At 51.6% G+C, this 18,467-nt stretch overlaps 2 protein-coding genes across 3 annotated transcripts in view; one reads left to right on the top strand and one right to left on the bottom strand.

Annotated features, from left to right (window-relative positions):
- Positions 1-12,707, top strand: part of LOC146220006 (putative E3 ubiquitin-protein ligase HECTD4) — a 41,036-nt gene extending 28,329 nt beyond the window's left edge. The window contains 18 exon segments of the mRNA XM_084694636.1: positions 358-563; positions 839-1,018; positions 1,232-2,610; positions 2,797-3,004; positions 3,201-3,424; positions 3,669-3,814; positions 4,079-4,176; positions 4,434-4,557; positions 6,117-6,307; positions 6,529-6,675; positions 6,840-6,959; positions 7,072-7,227; positions 7,755-7,858; positions 7,997-8,218; positions 8,419-8,585; positions 8,696-8,891; positions 9,258-9,480; positions 10,617-12,707. Coding sequence (XP_084550762.1) covers positions 358-563; positions 839-1,018; positions 1,232-2,610; positions 2,797-3,004; positions 3,201-3,424; positions 3,669-3,814; positions 4,079-4,176; positions 4,434-4,557; positions 6,117-6,307; positions 6,529-6,675; positions 6,840-6,959; positions 7,072-7,227; positions 7,755-7,858; positions 7,997-8,218; positions 8,419-8,585; positions 8,696-8,891; positions 9,258-9,480; positions 10,617-10,753 — 4,228 coding nt within the window. The 3' untranslated portion in view covers positions 10,754-12,707.
- A 1,728-nt stretch (positions 12,708-14,435) lies between these two features.
- LOC146220005 (L-serine dehydratase/L-threonine deaminase-like) lies at positions 14,436-18,034 on the bottom strand. 2 transcript variants are annotated; one of them, XM_084694740.1, is made up of 8 exons: positions 17,965-18,034; positions 17,408-17,573; positions 16,995-17,034; positions 16,657-16,796; positions 16,332-16,423; positions 15,706-15,933; positions 15,206-15,330; positions 14,436-15,087 (listed from the first exon to the last, which is right to left on the bottom strand). In XM_084694740.1, exons 2-8 carry the CDS (start codon positions 17,558-17,560, stop codon positions 14,891-14,893), a joined length of 975 nt encoding a protein of 324 aa, XP_084550866.1. In that variant the 5' UTR covers positions 17,561-17,573; positions 17,965-18,034; the 3' UTR covers positions 14,436-14,890. The 2 variants fall into 2 exon arrangements, with proteins under 2 accessions (XP_084550866.1, XP_084550867.1); XM_084694741.1 differs by lacking the exon at positions 17,965-18,034 and having other exon boundaries at positions 17,408-17,884.
- Between the last annotated feature and the right edge of the window lie 433 nt (positions 18,035-18,467).

The raw sequence follows: 18,467 nt of genomic DNA, 5'->3' as shown, positions 1-18,467 counted from the left end.
TCACTCTCTCATTATCTCTCTCTCATTATCTCTCTCTCTCCCCCTCTCTCTCCCCCTCCCTCTCTCTTGCGCTCTCTCTCCCCCTCGCTCTCTCTCTCTCTCTCTCTCTCTCGCGCTCTCTCTCCCTCTCTCCCTCTCACTCTCTCATTATCTCTCTCTCATTATCTCTCTCTCTCCCCCTCGCTCTCTCTCTCGCGCTCTCTCTCCCTCTCTCTCTCTCTCTCTCTCTCTCTCTCTCTCTCTCTCTCTCTCTCTCACCTCAGTGACCTCTCACCTCAGTGACCTCTCACCTCTAGACGTTCACAGTGACCTCCCAGGCCTTCACCAGCCCTCCTCCCCCTCTCCCCTCTGTGTTAGTTCCAGCCTGTACAAGGCCCCGTGGGCCAGGGTCATGGTGTACGGCCTGGGTCACAAGGTGCGCAGGAACGGCCAGCTGAACCTGATGGAGGCGGTGTGTTACCCCCTGGACGCCTCGCCCTCCAACATGGGCCTCACCCTGCCGCCCACCACCAACCAGTACCCCTCCGTCATCATCCCAACTGACAAGATCCACATCAGGCTGGGTGAGGGAACATCATCATCATCACCTGACAGGATACAAACAGACGGGAGGATGTTTTTATTAAATGTGTTATTGTTTTTGCACTGTGGAGATGTGGTTATTTATATCTCTGTCTCCCCTCCCTCTCTTTCTGTCTTCTCTCCTCTCCTCTCCTCTCCTCTCCTCTCCTCTCCTCTCCTCTCCTCTCCTCTCCTCTCCTCTCCTCTCCTCTCCTCTCCTCTCCTCTCCTCTCCTCTCCTCTCCTCTCCTCTCCTCCCCTCCCCTCCCCCCTCCCAGGTGTGTCTCCCCCTCCTGGGGCCGTGCTGGTACTGCACTCCCTCCCTCTGGAGTTCCCCCTGGCCATGGCGTTTGCTGAGCAGCTGCTGACTTGGAAGCAGGGGGAGGGCGACGAGCGCTCTGAGGACGAGCTGGACACGGTGCCCTCGTCCGTGCTGCTGCAGGTGGTGGAGCTGCTAGGTAGGCAGGGCCATGCCCGGGGCCACGCCCTTGGCCCCCGACCACGCCCAGAACGGTCCAAACAGCCGTCTGCGTCGTTTCTGAAAGAGTTTTTTTTTTTTTTTTGCTTTACATTTTTATTTTTATTTTCACTATACTGTTTGTTGTGTGATCACTCTACTTTGCATTTGCTTGACATTCAAGTCACATTCTCCTCTCCTCTCCCTGCTCCAGGAGGTTTGCTGTGGACCACCGATCTGGCCCCCTGCATCAAGGAGCTCACCTTCCACCTGCTGGCCGAGCTCTTCCGGAAGATTCACCACCTGGAGCAGCGGAAGAGCCCAGCAGGCCTGTCCAGCTCCATCGCCCTGCTGCTCAACCCCTGCCTGGCCGTGCTCATGGCCCTGCAGACGGAGCTCCGCAAGCTGTACGACCGCGAGACCCAGGGCTGGGCGTCGGCCGGGAGGGGCCCCGCCTCCTCCGGGGGGGGCGTGGCCTTAGCCCTGGGGGCGGAGCAGAGCCGTTTCTCCACCTACTTCCACGCCCTGATGGAGGTGTGCCTGGCCGTGGCGGAGGTGACCCTCCCTCTCAGCGTGGGCGGGTCGGGGGTGGGGGCGCTGTCCTCCACCAGCGCCCCCAACCTCAGCGACTCGTCCTCTTCCTCGTCCTCGTCTCCGGGGCAGACCCCCCAGAGCCCCAGCCTGCTGTCCAAGCGCAAGAAGGTCAAGATGAAGCGCGAGCGGGCGGCGGCGGCGGTGGCGGCGGCATCCGGCAAGCGCGGCTCTGGGGCGCGGCCGTCGGAGAGCGACAGCGCCCTGCTCAACATGGCGGGTGGCAAGCCAGAGGACATGCTGTGGTTCCACCGGGGCCTCACCCTGCTTATGATCCTGCGCCACCTGGCCAGCAAGGACCCGCAGGGCCTGAGCGTCACCAGCGACGCCGTCAGTGACGCCTGCCAGGCCCTGGTGGGCCCCACGGCCCACGGACGCCTCCTGGTGCTGTCGGGCCTCCCCAGCCACCTGGAGGAGGGTGCGGTGCGGAGCGCCATCCGCAGGGCCTGCAACGCCCACGGGGGGCTCTTCAAGGACGAGATCTTCATCCCCCTGCAGGAGGAGGAGCCCCGGAAGCCCAAGGCCTCCACCCCCCAGGACCCCAAGGTGCCCCCGGATCCCCCCGCCACCCGGGGCACCGAGAGCCCAGACAGCTCCAGCAGCGCCACCCCAGCCATGAGCGTGAGCGCGTCGGCCTCCACCAGCCAGACGTCCCTCTGCAGCTCCACGCAGGGCGTCTCCCGCACGGCCAGCCAGCTCAGCGTGGACCAGGAGCTGCTCGCCGCGCCGCCTCTCAACCCCGCCGCCGCCGCCGCCGCCTTGGGGGGCGCGGGCCCCCAGCCCCCCTCCCAGCCCCAGGACCCCCACACGGTGTCCAGCCAGGAGAGCTTGGACACGTCCCTGTGCAGCACGGGCAGCCTGGGCAGCCTGGGCAGCCTGGGTGAGGCCCCAGAGAGCACGGAGACGGCGTCCGTGTCGGAGGGCGGGTCCATGTACACCGTCACCTCGCTGGACAGCAACGCCACCGTGGCCCGACCAATCAAGGGCTACGCCGTCATCGAGGTGGGTTGAAGCAAGTTGTGACAAATGTTTTTGGGGAAAATAACATTTTAGGTTTGAAAAATATTTGGGGAAACAAGTTTAGATTATTTTTTTGGGGGGAGTAAAAAAAATATTTTGGAAACGTTTTGGGGGAAAAAATGTTTGGAAATGTTGGAAAAATAAAAATAAAGTTTGTGTTGAGCTTAGGTTCGCTCGCGGGCAAAAGTGGAGAAGATCCGTGCCAGCCTTTTCAACAGCAGCGACTTGATTGGCTTGTCCAGCCTGGAGGGGGAGGAGGAGCTGATGGAGCTGACCAATGAGGAGTTTCTGACGGCCTCCAGCGTCAACCAAAGCCTGTTTGACACTCAAGGAAGCTCTGCCCTCGAAGACTACTTCCTGGACAAGTCTATAAGAGGTTGGTTCAGTGCAGATCAAGAAAGTTTGCAGGTTCAAATCCTCCCCCTGTACGTTGCTTTGGGTAAAAGTGTCTGCCAAACAAATGAACAATAACATAATCATGATTATAGATCATTCATAATTCCACAAAATAAAAACATGATGACATCGATGAGAGCCGTGTGTTCTAAACGGAGCTGTTCCACGTTGCCCAGGCGACAAGCTGGTTCCGGGGGCGCGTGACGTTCTGACGGACATCTTCAAGAGCTGCGTCCACTCAGAGCAGATGCTGAGCCTCACGCCTGCCAAGCCGCTGAAGGTGGTGGACCTCTTCCTCAGCAAGGAGCAGATCAACTCCCAGACCCCCGGAAATCTGCTGCACACATTCTTCACCAACGTGCGGCCTCCGAAGAAAGTTCTGGAAGACCAGCTCACACAGGTACTCTTCATGTATGTGTGTGTCCAAAGTTTGTATTTTTTGTAATATATATATGAAAACACTTTTAAAAATATATTTTTGAGAAAAAAGTTTACATTTTTTAAAGAAAGTTTAGAAAAAAACTATTCTAAAGTAAGTAAAAATAAATAAAAAAAGTATCTAGCAGTGTGTGTTGGGTCCTCAGGGTTCACCTGACCAGACCTTCTCAACCCTGTTTTTATCGAACGTTAAATGTTTCTTCTAGATTCTCCGTAAATACGGGACGCCCAAACCCAACAAGAACAAGTACAGTAAGGCGGGCAAGGAGCAGCACCAGGGCAAGGTAGTCAGCACCAAGAGGACCATCACCAAGCCCCCCACCAAGGAGAAGTCTGTGCTCAACAGCGTCAGGTAATCTGATCAGAGGAATTCATACACGTTTATTCGGGAAATAATTTCATGGATAAGTGCTGGCTGACTTCAGATACAGCCTGCTTTAAAGGCTTACGATCACCCAACATCGAGATAGAGATATCAGATAGAAATATCCCTGTTTTCATCACTGCGGTTATCTCTGTCTGCCCCTAATAAATGTGAGGGTGAACTCAAATGAAACTGCAGAACAGGAAGTGTTTAGATAAGGAGATAAGTGAGGTTTTGCTCTCGTCTCCCCAGGACGGCTCTGAGTGAGAAGAAGACCGTCCTGAAGCCCAAGTCTCCTGACAAGTCCATACCTGAGGACACGGAGAAGTCTCCCGCCAAGAAGCCTGAAGGTGAGCCCCTTCCTGCTGTTATATACATGTAGCCATATGTGCTGTGTGTGTGTGTTGACTGTGTCCTTAATAATCTGTATCTTTTATATGCACCTGTCTATAAATCATGATGAGTTAAATTGACATACAACCAATCGCAATCAGTACAGACATTGCGTACAGACAGTAGAGACAAACAGATGATTAAAGGGCACAGTCAAAAAATATAAAAATAAGTGTTTACAATTTATTTTCCTGATGTTGCTTAACTGTCCCAGTTCCAGAGGAGAAGTACCTCACTCTGGAGGGCTTCCACAAGTTTGCTGTCGACCGCGCCAAGCAAGACATCCGTAGCGTGTGGAGGGCTCTTCTAGCCTGTGGTTATGACCTCCACTTTGAAAGGTTAGCCCCCCCCCCCCATCCTGCTCCCCCCACGCTCAGCTTGAAGCAGTTAACATTCCTGGCGGTGTATGCAGCGCACACACACACACACACACACACAGGACTGCAGCGCGTTCGAAACAGTCAGGGGCCTGGAACACCTTGTGCTGTTATGTCAAACCCCGTCTTATGTCAGCACATGACAGTGCTAAACACCTGTGTGGGGACTGAAACACGTGGAATATGTGGGATGGCAACATGATGCTGGACATGACCACTGATGATGTTGCAAGACCAGGGGAGTCTACAGTCAGCATACACTGTCGGGACAGTGTACAGTTATGGGACACAGCTTACGTTTCCATTAATATCCAGAACATCAACTACACACATCAAGTCTTGGGACATCATATTTTTAGCAGGTTCTTGTGCTCTGAGTTTTAGTGATCTGTCAAGAATGAAACCATGTGAACATGTAGTAGATGTAAGGGACTTGTTTTGGCAGTTGGTTGAGATGAAGTTCAAAGGAGTGGGTTCAGCTGGAGCTCGGGGGGGTGGGGGGTGTGTGTGGAGGGCAGAGGGTCAACGGGGTTGATGAAGAAGGAGGGAGGAGGCTGGGTATTGTCCTTTAGGGGAACAGCTGGGTTAACTGTGTCCTGTAGGGGAACAGACGGGTTAACTGTGTCCTGTAGGGGAACAGCAGGTTAACTGTGTCCTGTAGGGGAACAGATGGGCTAACTGTGTCCTGTAGGGGAACAGCAGGTTAACTGTGTCCTGTAGGGGAACAGACGGGTTAACTTTGTCCTGTAGGGGAACAGATGGGTTAACTGTGTCCTGTAGGGGAACAGATGGGTTAACTGTGTCCTGTAGGGGAACAGATGGGCTAACTGTGTCCTGTAGGGGAACAGCAGGTTAACTGTATCCTGTAGGGGAACAGACGGGTTAACTGTGTCCTGTAGGGGAACAGACGGGTTAACTGTGTCCTGTAGGGGAACAGCTGGTTAACTGTGTCCTGTAGGGGAACAGACGGGTTAACTGTTCTGTAGGGGAACAGCTGGTTAACTGTGTCCTGTAGGGGAACAGCTGGTTAACCGTGTCCTGTAGGGGAACAGCTGGTTAACTGTGTCCTATAGGGGAACAGCTGGTTAACTGTGTCCTGTAGGGGAACAGACGGGTTAACTGTGTCCTGTAGGGGAACAGCTGGTTAACTGTGTCCTGTAGGGGAACAGCTGGTTAACTGTGTCCTGTAGGGGAACAGCTGGTTAACCGTGTCCTATAGGGGAACAGCTGGTTAACTGTGTCCTGTAGGGGAACAGCTGGTTAACCGTGTCCTGTAGGGGAACAGCTGGTTAACCGTATCCTGTAGGGGAACAGCTGGTTAACCGTGTCCTGTAGGGGAACAGCTGGTTAACTGTGTCCTGTAGGGGAACAGCTGGTTAACCGTGTCCTGTAGGGGAACAGATATGTTAACCGTGTCCTGTAGGGGAACAGCTGGTTAACTGTGTCCTGTAGGGGAACAGCTGGTTAACTGTGTCCTGTAGGGGAACAGCTGGTTAACTGTGTCCTGCGCGTGTGTCCAGGTGTACCTGTCTGGACACCAGGCACGCTCAGAAGGCCTGCAGGAAGTGGACCCTGGAGATGGACGTGGCTCTGGTGCAGTACGTCAACAGGCTGTGTCGTCACCTGGCCATCACCCCCGCACGCCTCCACCCCCACGAGGTTTACCTGGAGCCCAGCGACGCCGCCGACCCCCGGGTCACCTGCCTGCTCAGTATGTCACCTGAGTGTGTGTGTGTGTATGTGGTAGAGAGAGAGAGTTTGTGGGGGGTAGAGAGAGAGTGTGTGTGGGGGGGAGAGAGTGTGGGTGGGGGAGGGTAGAGAAAGTGTGTGTGTGGTAGAGAAAGTGTGTGTGTGGTAGAGTGTGTGTGGTAGAGAGAGTGTGGTAGTGTGTGTCTGTGTCCTGACAGGGCCCTCCTGTGTGTCCCTGTGCAGACGTGCCTGTGGAGAGTCTGCGCCTGCGCTTCGCCCTGCTGCAGTCTCTCAACAACACCCTGGAGAGCTTCTTCCTGCCCCTGGTGGAGCTGAGGCAGACGCACACCTACCAGAACAGCATCGCCGCTCTGCTGGCCGAAGCCAAAGGTCAGAGGGCAACACCACAGCGCTTTTCGGCCTCGCTGAGGAGGACCGTGAGCTGTCGGGGGATCCGCCCTGGATGAGACTGGCCCTAGGCTGCTCAGGACACTGGTCAGCAGTCCATCTCACCTCTCCTCTCTCTTCTCCCCCCTCCTCCCCTCTGTCCCCAGGCCTGGTCTTCTATGACACCAAGGTGACGGTGATGAACCGGGTTCTGAACGCCACGGTGCAGCGCACGGTGGACCACGCCGCCCCAGAGATCACCCTGGACCCTCTGGAGATGGTGGGAGGTGAGCTGAGGCCACACCCCCAACACCGTCCACGCCACCAGACCCCCCTAGGCCAGCCTCGTTAACAATGTCTGTTTCTGTGTGTGTGTTTCTCTCTGTGTGTGTGTGTCAGGGGAGATCCGCACCCCGGAGAACACCTACTTCTGCCAGGCGGCGCGCCAGCTCTCCTGCGTGCCCTCCTCCCAGCTGTGTGTGAAGCTGGCCAGCGGGGGAGACCCCACCTACGCCTTCAACATCCGCTTCACCGGGGAGGAGGTCCACGGCACCAGTCAGTCTCCTCCCACCTCCGGCCCTCCTCCTCTCACCTCCGGCCCTCCTCTTCCTCTCACCTCCGGCCTTCCTCTTCCTCTCACCTCCGGCCCTCTTCCTCTCACCTCCGGCCTTCCTCTTCCTCTCACCTCCGGCCCTCCTCCTCTCACCTCCGGCCCTCCTCTTCCTCTCACCTCCGGCCTTCCTCTTCCTCTCACCTCCGGCCCTCCTCCTCCTCTCACCTCCGGCCCTCCTCCTCCTCTCACCTCCGGCCCTCCTCCTCCTCTCACCTCCGGCCCTCCTCCTCCTCTCACCTCCGGCCTTCCTCTTCCTCTCATCTCCGGCCTTCCTCTCATCTCCGGCCCTCCTCCTCTCACCTCCAGCCCACTTCCTCTCACCTCCGGCCCTCCTCCTCCGCTCACTTCCAGCCCTCCTCTGCTCACCTCCAGCCCACTTCCTCTCACCTCCATCCACTAAACAGACGTTCCACACCGGCGTCCAGCAAGTCACCTGCTAAGCTCTGCTTTTTCCTCTGGTTCTCCGCAGGTGGCTCCTTTAGACACTTCCTGTGGCAGGTGTGTAAGGAGCTGCAGAGCTCCGCCCTCTCCCTGCTGCTGCCCTGCCCCAGCGCCGCAACCAATCGCAACAAGGTACGTGCCTGGGCTCCACCGACAGAACTCTTCCCGGGCGTCATTTCGACACCACCTCCTCGAATCGGTGAACCGAGACAAACCGAGCTGTCCTCAACGATCCACGTGGGTGACGCCAGTGTGTGTGTGTTCTCCTAGGGGAAGTATATCCTGACGCCTTGTCCAATCAGCTACGCCGAGGAGCAGCTGCTGCACTTCTTCGGCCAATTGCTGGGCATTGCCATCCGGGCGGACGTGCCCCTGCCCCTAGACCTCCTGACCTCCTTCTGGAAGGGTCTGGTGGCCGAGCCCCTGGACCCTGACCTGGACCTGCAGGAGGCTGACCTGCTCACCTACAACTATGTCAAGAAGTTTGAGAATGTGAGACACACACACGCACGCGCACAGACAGAGAGATGTGTGTATATTTAGTTGGAGGAGGGATCACTTTAAAAGCTCTTTGCTGCATGCCTTCCTCTTTCTATCTATCTATCTATCTCTATCTCTCTATCTATCTATATATCTCTCTCTCCACCCTCCTGGTGCCCCTCTGACCCCCTGTGTGAACTCTGACTCCTCAGGTGAGCGAGGAGGCGGAGCTGGAGGCTCTGTGTGCGGAGATCTCGTCCCAGCAGCACTCAGGGGAGAGTCCTGACTCGCCCAGCCGGCCCTGCTGCACCTTCACCTACGTCACCATGACCGGGGACGAGGTGGAGCTGTGCCAGGGGGGGCGCAACCTCTGTGTCAGGTACCCCCAGACCCCCCTCCACCCCCACACCCCCCTCTCCCTCCCTCCCTCCCCCGCTCACCAGCCCCAGCCCCCCTTCCTCACCTTACACCGTGTGTGTGTTTGTCCAGCTGGGAGAACAAGGACGTGTACGCGCGGGCAGTGAGGGCGCTGCGCCTGCGGGAGCTGGAGAACCAGGAGTGCACCAGGGCGGTGCGGGCGGGGCTGGCCTCCGTCATCCCCCTGCAGCTCCTCACCATGCTGAGCCCCCTAGAGGCAGAGCTGCGTACCTGCGGCCTGCCCTCCATCAACCTGGAGTTCCTCAAGGTACATTTTGTCATTTAGCAGACGCTTTTATCCAGAGCGACTTACAGTACGTACAGGGGTTTGTGCACAGAGGGGATTGTTGGGAAAGAGATGGCTGCTTGAGGAAGCTCCCATGTATTAACCGTTAGCTGTAAAAATCCATAGATTAGCACCGTTATATAAGCCGCAGGGCTGAAAAATGGGACTAAAGGCACAGTTTATAGTCCGAAAATTACGATATTCAAATAAATTTAAAAAAGGTAGGCTTCTTGCCCTCCTCCTAATAACGCACCCACAACCTTTGATCTGTTGATAGAAAAACAAAATCAAGCGAAGTGATATTAAGTCCGTGTGCGCTCCGCCAGTGACCTGAGTGTCCCTCCACAGGCCCACACCATGTACCAGGTGGGGCTGATGGAGACCGACCCGCACATCGAGTTCTTCTGGGCAGCGCTGGAGACCTTCACCCAGGAGGAGCTCTGCAAGTTCATCAAGTTTGCCTGCAACCAGGAGCGCATCCCCTTCACTTGCCCCTGCAAGGACGGTGGGCCCGACACCGCTCACGTGCCCCCATACCCCATGAAGATCGCCCCTCCGGATGGTGCCGCAGGTACTGGACAGGGAAACGGTCGAAAACATCGATTAATGTCTCTGTGTGTGCACGTGTGTGTTGTGTGACAGACATCTTATCCCTGTTATCTCCATGTCCTCTTTGGGCTGTTTGTACAGGAAGGTCTGATAGTGATTATCGTCCAGGCTCATAGTGTCTCTGCCCCAGCCAGACTTTGAACATCCTCGTTTCTATTTTTGGGTGTCCCCAGCCTTTATTGTGTCTCTAAATTAGTCCAAACAGTGAGACGAGCGAGTTCCAGTACTGAGCGATCTAGTTCAGAGGAAGCCGTGAACCCGATCATGTTCCCCTCGGTGGCGAGGGGCCTTGTCCTCCGCTGGGCTGGAAAGGCAGATGTGATCCAACGGGGAGAACAGATTAAAAGTACTACTCATGTCGAAGGTTTTACCTGTAATCCAGATGCTAATCCCACTCAGCCTTGACAGAACGTCTGAATAGCTTCCAAAAGCACTCCAGATAAGAGATGACGCCTGTACATTCAGCGCTATTACCTCAGCGAGACATTGCCTCACCCCCACAGGGTGTTTATAAACTGCCTAGACTCATACAGTACAGTGAAAGGAAGCTAAATCCAGGTTCTTGGCTCTAACTTGGGTTCCTCCTCCTCCCCCTCCTCTCCTCCTCCTCCCTTCCTCCTCATCCTCCTTTCCTCCTCTCCCTCTTCTCCTCCTCATCCTCCTTTCCTCCTCCTCTCCCTCTTCTCCTCCTCATCCTCCTTTCCTCCTCCTCCTCCTCCTCATCCTCATCCTCATCCTTGCCTCCTCCTCATCCTTGCCTCCTCCTCCCCCTCTTCTCCTCCTCCTCCCCCTCTTCTCCTCCTCCTCCCCCTCTTCTCCTCCTCCTCCTCCTCCCCCTCTTCTCCTCCTCCTCCTCCCCCTCTTCTCCTCCTCCTCCTCCCCCTCTTCTCCTCCTCCTCCCCCTCTTCTCCTCCTCCTCCCCCTCTTCTCCTCCTCCTCCCCCTCTTCTCCTCCTCCTCCCCCTCTTCTCCTCCTCCTCCCCCTCCTCTCCTCCTCATCCTTCTCCCCTCTTCCCCCTCCTCTCCTCCGCCTCCTTCCCCTCATCCTCCTCTTCTCTTCCTCCTCGTCCTCTTCTCCTCCCTGTGCTTGCGTGGACAGGATCTCCAGACTCGCGCTACATCCGGGTGGAGACCTGCATGTTCATGGTGAAGCTTCCTCAGTACTCGTCCCTGGAGGCCATGTTGGAGAAGCTCCGCTACGCCATCCACTACCGAGAGGACCCGCTCAGCGGCTAGGGCCGTCGCCGTCGGAAACAACACCTCCGTGTGACTTAACAGCTAACCCCCCCTCCCCATCATGTAGTCCAAGTTCCCCTTCAACCACATCCACACTCTGTCAGAACCACACTGAAGAGGGGTTTCTCCTCTGTTTTTATAGTTTGATGCTGCTTGATTTCTGTCTCTCCTCCCCCCACCTCATTGTATTTGCACTTCAATATTGAAATAACATCGAGAGAGATTTGAAACATTTTGTTCAGGAGTGCGTTTGACTTGATTTTATTCAGGGGAGGTCAGAGGTCAGATCCCTACTTGCCTTGACCATGACGACGATGTCTGTTCTGGTTGCACTGAGTCCTGGAGTGACATCATTACTGACAGAGGTGGTGGTGTGGGGTTGGGGGGGGGGGGTGACAGGGCACATAGTATGTAGAGGAAACCTCATCCTTCTTCACCTCCGTGTTCCCCCCCTTCCCCACCTACATCCCCCTTCCTGCAGGCTTGATCCCTCCCTCCTTCCTTCTCCCTTCCTCTCTCTGTCAAGGGAGGCCCTGGAACAAGCATCTGCCTCTTCCTGGCTCTTCCCTCCCAGGGACGTGCAGCCTATATGGGGACTGGCATCCCTCAGTGCTCCCCTTCACGTGATGGGCCTGGGCCTGTCCCTGGGCCTAGTCTGAGCTGCTCTCAGCAGCAAACCACATAAACAAGCGCTGCGGAGGAAGTTATGTAGTTACTGCCTGTGAAGACTGCTTACGGACAAACCTAACTTATCTGCCTATATATATATATATATACATATATATATAAACAGTGAATATATTTTATTCAAGTCGATAAAGAGGGTATGTGAGTCATGTAAAAAGTCATATCTAATCTATTGAGTAAAGTTTAAAATTGAGTTTTCTTTAAGTTTCCTAGCGGCTGTGGCGGCATGGAAAGGTGAGGTTGACTTGAAGCTCTGACTAGTTCTTCCTGGTTGCCAGGTGTGGGACTTATTTGGTTGCCAGATCTGTTGTGCTCATATGTTTGGGTTGCAAAACCTGTGTTTCTTTCGTGCAATGGGAGGGAGGTGTGCCCCCCCCAGCTGCTCAGCTTGAGTGCTTCTGCTACTGAATGTGCTACGACCCCCTACCCCTCCACATTCACACCCGTCAACATTCACCTCGGAGGGCGGATTCGCTGGAGTTCGGCCCTCTGCTGACTTCCTGTCCGAGCAGGATGTCAGCAGTATCTTTTGTCTATTTTATCCATAACCAAAATGTTATAGTTGTGCAAAGACTGCAAAGAAAAAAATGTAAATAGGTCATTGTTATATTTCTTGGCATTTTTCTTTTTTTCCTTTTTTTTTTTATTGCTGATTCGATTCTCCCAATTCGTTTTCTTTGCATTTTTTCTGCACTACTCTTCCAAGAAAAATATGACAAAACAGGCAAACTGTGATATTCTCAACTGGATATCCTGTTTGTTAAGGTTTTTTTTTATTTTTTACTAAATTTGAAGTGACCAGTAACTCCAGATGACTCTTGTCTCTCCTCATGGTGAAACATATTTTCTTGTACGAGTGAAAAAGTCATTTTACTTGTATGGGAACTTGAAGAACACAACGGAAGCTACTGAAATATTTAAGATTGGTTGAATTGCTTGCCAATTTAGTTTGGGTTTGGTTCTTTTAAAGGGTTTTACCGCTGCTAATATGGACGCACTCCCACTCCATTCATACCTCTAAGGAAGGAGCCGACATCATAAAAAGGACATATCCGTACAAAGGAGTAAATGAGAAAATGTGTGATGTACATTTACTTGATATTTATGACAATTATTTATGGTTGCATTAACTTAACTTTGACTGTCTTACTTCTCCACATCGGAAAACTTAACACAGATATCTAAAATGGATTATACAGAAGTAAAGAATCGGATGGCGTTTATGATTTCTGTGTCACAATTAAAAAAAACCTATGTCTTGATGTAAGCTTGATGTGAGTGTGGATTTTAATGTCTCCTTTACTTTCCCTCCACGCGATGACATCTTTCATGATGACGTCTTGCCCGAGCACCGTTTAAAGTAATCTGTCTAAGAAATAAAGAGAAGTTCAACAACAGGCATCACTTAAAAGAAAAACTGTGCGAGTCTGGGTTTTCTGACGATTGTGAAAGCCTGTTATTCCTCTCCTCTCAGACATGCTTTTTATGTAAGGCTTCGTCTTCTAGACGTGTTGCGTCAGAGCTGACAGGAATGTTTAACCAGACACCTAACGGAGCAGCCCTGGCTGGCCCTGACCAGTTTTAACTGGATTTCAGCCCTTGCCACCTTCCCTACCCACACACACACACACATACCCTCCACACACACACACCCTCCACACACACACACACACACACACACACACTCCTCCCCACACACACCCTCCATATTGCACCTTCCTTTGCGTGATCTATATATATATATATATAGATATATATATATTTACAGCAAGTCCAGACTGCATTTTTACCGGACTTGTGAGGAACAGATGTGTGAGGCATCCTGGTCATGTTTTGGCCCCCAGACTCTGTGGAGTTGGGTGTCTTGAAACGGGGGACTCCTAACCGGCCTCCCTTTTAATGACCAATGAGGACACAGACACGGGTCGCAGCCCTCGAAAACCAGCCAATCACACGGTCGAGCTTTTAAAAAACAGGAAGTGTTTACATACATGTGTATATCTTCCAGCGTCACCCTCATTCTGACCTATTGACATGACTTTGTAACTCTCGCTCGGATGCTGAATAGGATTTGTGAAACGAGGCAAGTTGTTGACCTGTCTCAATCTCACACTGCAGAAAACTCCGGGGAAACGCTGGGGTTTGAAGGTTAAAACACATATGCAACACTTTTGAGTTGAGGAGTCCTTCTGTACTGTTAATGGGGTCAATACCGGTTATCATTCATATGTGAATTTTCTGAGTTATGGTGCCATAAAAGCTAAGAATGGCTCAATGGTTGTGTTTTTATCAGATGACTGCTTAGACAGGAACACTGTTACACTGTCACAGATCAGAAGATAATTTAGAACAGTATGGAGACAGGATTTGCCATAATTACTTTGTCCTATGAAATTGGCACTGAACTGATAGAGATGAAAATGAGTTGAACCCTCAATTTATCTCCTGTCATCCGAAACTTGAATATTAAGGTCAATTATATTTTAATTCAGCCTTCATTTCTAAACACCCTTACTGGAGAATATTTCACTGGTTAAATAATTGATTTATGGTTGAATGACCTAAATATTATCGTTTAAGATATCTGAACCAACTACTAGCAAAGTGTAATGATGTGTCTTTGTAATGACAATGATTAGCTTGCAGGTTTAGTTGAAGATATTCTCCTGATGGCCTACTGCACTCTCTATATACGGTGAAAGTACTCACTGGTCAGCATGAAAACACTGTATCCAGTTCTTTATTGTTGTTGTTGCCTGTTACCAGATCAAGTTACCCTCAGCTGAGGCTGAATGTGCTCAACCCAACAGAAGTCCACACAGTATAATATGTGGAATGGTATAACTAATATCTACTGGATTTGGTTTTGTAGTATTTTACTGTTTGAAAAACGGAACAATGATCTCAGGTGGTGAGTGTGTTCATTGTTATTTCACTGTACTGTACATCTGGTTGTGATGGATGGAAGACGATAGTTTGATCTCCTGACAGCACATTCAGGAAAAGAAATATAATTTATTCATCTTAAATACAGTACAAAAGTGGATGAAGAAAGTGCTACAAATAGTATATTTTACATCAACATAAAACATGCCAACAAATAATTATACACCCTTATATGGTTTCTACCTAGACCATAATGATTCAAGAGGATATCATTTTCAAAAAAACTACAACCACTGCCAGAGCAGTATCTACATTTAGACAGATCAATCCCTCGATCAATCATGCCAAGGGGTCAAACAATCCTCATCCAGTCAGTCCTTCAATGACTCCGCGAGACAACCACAAGTCGAGGCGCATGCGGGTGAAGTCTGGAATGATTTGGGGTTTGTCGTTGCTCTCGCTGACCCTCACAGACAGCGCGTAGCTGGGCCTGTGGGAGCACCGGCGCGAGAGAGGAATGGAGTATCGGTTTGAAATAGAGTATGAGGTCGTTCTGGCCACCGCCTAGGAAGACATGCCCAGCTGTTTCTTGAGCCTCCATAGCTGCTCGATGCTGATGTTGTTGCCACCGCACACCACGACCACCACAGGCCCCAGATCCTTGGCCAGCTTGCCCTCCTTCTGCAGGCGACCGATGATGTCGCAGTACACGGCCGCCAGGGCCGCGCCGCACGCCGGCTCCACCAAGATCTTCTCGTCATCTGCGGACGGGGGAAGAGAGAAGAGGCAAGTGTTCAGATTCGGGTCATTGTTTTCGCGGCCTCACCTCGGAGACTTTCTGCGGAGAAGGAGGAGCGATGTGCGCGGGGACACACTCACCGACGAAGCGTTCGACAGCTTTCACGGCCTCCTGGTCTGTCACGAGCTCAGAGAACACCGTGTGCTCGCCGACGAGTTTCAGGGTCTGCGCCGACACTCTTGTGAGGCCCAACGTCGTGGCAATACTGCAGAGCAAGAAGCAACAAAAGAAGATAATTATTATCATTATTAAAACATGTCTCTTTTTTTTTAGGTTAGATTGTAAATTATGACTACTTCTATTTTATTTTTTATTCCCCTTAGTATTAGCTAGACCCCCCTTAGTATTAGCTAGACTTTGCTCCTTTTGTATAGTTAGTCCACATATTTAAATGTCAATATTCCTATATATTTAATATATGCACCTCCCTGCCAAAGTAAATTCCTTGTTTGTGCAAACATTCATGGCGAATAAAATCCCTTCTGATTCTTCTGATTAAGTAACCATGATACCGTTGGACGTCCGAGAGCCCAAGTCACAAACGTCAGCAAAGACCGAGCATCTCCGGTGACTTCCGTACCTGGTGATCTCGGGCAGGGTGACCAGCTTCCCGGCCTTCACGGCAGCGTTGAGACTGTGCGCGCCCACGGTCTCCATGGCGACGATGGGGACGTCTTCCCAGCCGGCGCGACGCAGGCCTTCCACCACGCCGTTCAGGAGACCCCCGCCCCCCACGGAGAGGACCACCGCCCCCGGCTTCACCTGCAGCTGGGACTCCAACTCCTCCACCAGAGAAGTGTGACCCTCCCTGCACACACACACACACACACACACACACACACACACACAGAGACACAAACACACAGCAAGTGAGCTTTGAAGAAGCCAGAATGCAAAATGTAATCGCTGTGAATCTACTTTATTGCCATGAATTATGTCACCAAAAACCAGGACTCAATGTGCTGTAAAACTATATTTTACAACAGCTCTGATAAACATAAAAAAACACACCTCATGCACACTACAGTGTTCAGCTGATATGTGTGTAATTATAGACCGGTTGTGACACCAACCATAAACATGTGCTGGGACATATAGTCATCTCTGGAAGCGATTTACACAAGTCTCAAATCTCGCCTCGGTTATCTCCTACACAAGACGTTATCAGAGTGGCGGTGATGATCAGGGCAGATTAAACCAACTCACCAGATCAAAGGGTCGTCGAAGGGAGAAATAAAGATCCAGGCAGGGTTATTAGCCACGAGCTGCTGTCCGTACTCAATACTCTCATTCAGCGCCTAGGAAGGGCACATCAATCATTGTTATTAAAAAACAAGCAGTTTCAGATGCACCTATGGCTCATGTTCATTATTAATACTCGCTGACTCGTAAACATGAATCAACCTGACGTACCCTCTCTTGTGTATTATCTCCTCTGAAGTGTTAGGTAATGCACTTGGTGTTGTATCGTCTAATGGGCGCACTGCTGTCCTAATACAGTATCTGTGAATCTGAGGTGTGGACCTCTGACCTTGCCATGGATGATGACGTTGGCGCCCTCATCCTTCAGCCTGTCCACCGTGGCATTGGGGGTGACACTGGGGACCACGATGGTGGCGGGGACTCCTAGTTTCCGGGCGGAATAAGCCGCTGCCATTCCTGCGTTTCCACCTGTGTGACGAGGGGGTAAAGAAATGTCACAAAACATCCAAAGTCACATGTAGAGCCCTGACACAACCGTGATGATCATGCTTGAAAATGATGTTTCTACAATTTATGGCTTTTTTTTGTTTTTTTTTGTTTACGTAACATCCTCATTGAATGTACTGTGTCTGTTATCTAATCCGAAGACTCTGATTGGTTGCTCACCTGAACAACAGACGAATCTCTCGCAGCCTCTTTCAGCCCACTGCAAGACAAAGCAAAGAGCACATGACTCACTCAAGTCCCCCACTCCACGAGCACTGGGCACTACAGAAACAAACCCATGCCACCAGATTGCCATGCCAACACAGCCAGACGTCCTCAAACTGGTCTGAACTGGTACCAGTCGGAACACACAGTGTCGCATAGAACCCCCACCCCCCCTTTCTTCTCACCCCCTCCCTCGTGCCGCATAACTGCCGAGTGCCCTGGGACAACTGACTAGCCAAATCACATCCTCGGGCCATTTTACTTGACATATCTCCCCCCACCCCCACCCCCTCCACCCCTCCTCCCCTCCTCCAGTCCGTGACAAACAGAGCCTGAGGGAACTCATCGAGAACATCGTTGACACTCACAGTCTTGCAAAGGTGGCCGATGCCCCGGATCTTGAAGGAGCCGGTGGGCTGGGAGGAGTCCAGCTTCAGGTAGACAGAGGTGCCGGCCAGCTTGGTGAGGGGTAGGCTCTCCCTGGCCGGGGTGGCTACGTGGAGGGTCTCCTGGGTCTTCATCTCTCTGTCGTCTCTACAGGACGCCAACCAAGACACACTCGTCAACCGTCACATTTAAACAACCAGCTTTCACGTCAACAACTCACTGGTGATGAACATGGTACGTGACACCGCTGATGAACTGCTGGTCCACTGATTGCTAGGAACCACTGTTGCCGTCTAGTGACACTTGTTTAACTACTGCCGTGTGCTACTGTAACAAGTTAGTAGCATTTGCATTTTTATTGCAGTATCTTACATTATATCTACATATATGCTTATACACTTTTACACCACTTAGCATTAGAAGAAAAAAAAGTTCACAGCCAGTATAATAACTGAAGTAAAGTTATTATAAAGTAGCATAGAGTAAATTATTTAAGCTGAGATATAATTGTAGAAAGTGTCTTGAAATTCAATCTTACCAGATCCGGTTTGTAGAAATAGTAATAGAGAGGTTCGTAAGTCGAATAGTCAGTTAAAAATGTCCTTTTCTCTAGACAACATCTTGAATCATTATATACCTGCTCTCGTGGGCTTGTCACTGGGAATCCACCTCTTCAACCAATCAGCGTTGGGAACTCCTCTGTCGTCAGACCACGCCTGACAGGTGGAGGATGATAGCTGGGGTCGCATCTGTCACCGAATAAGGAATTTCACTCTGACTGTTTATCACTGTTACAGTGTATTACATAACAGAAACGGTCTAATGGTCGACCCAGATCCTTTTGTCAGAGCAGCGTATAATTTAATTTAAAGGCAGAAGAAGGAGAACATTTAAGTATCTATTGTACTTAAAAAAAAATACGATCAATAAAAGTTAAGCAAACAAAACAAAAAACGTTGAAACTCGTTAGTCGACTTTTGTTGAAGTATAAATCCTAAATGTCCAGGCTTGCTTTTGTTAGCGTTTTTTTTTGTTGTGATT

This window comes from Hypomesus nipponensis, chromosome 28 (genome assembly GCF_054491055.1).
Source record: "Hypomesus nipponensis isolate SF chromosome 28, ASM5449105v1, whole genome shotgun sequence".
Classification (NCBI taxonomy): Eukaryota; Metazoa; Chordata; class Actinopteri; order Osmeriformes; family Osmeridae; genus Hypomesus; species Hypomesus nipponensis.
The sequence above is the reverse complement of the archived record's forward strand: the minus strand, read 5'-3'. Positions and strand labels throughout refer to the sequence as shown.

What these genes read in the sequence shown, in the direction of transcription:
- LOC146220005 (XM_084694740.1), bottom strand. Translation starts at nt 17,560, where the DNA reads ATGAAGACCCAGGAGACCCTCCACGTAGCCACCCCGGCCAGGGAGAGC. An exon ending in TCGGCCACCTTTGCAAGACT is followed by an intron (nt 17,035 to 17,407) that starts GTGAGTGTCAAC and finishes TTTGTCTTGCAG; the next exon opens with TGGGCTGAAAGAGGCTGCGA. An exon ending in TTCGACGACCCTTTGATCTG is followed by an intron (nt 15,934 to 16,331) that starts GTGAGTTGGTTT and finishes GTGTGTGTGCAG; the next exon opens with GGAGGGTCACACTTCTCTGG.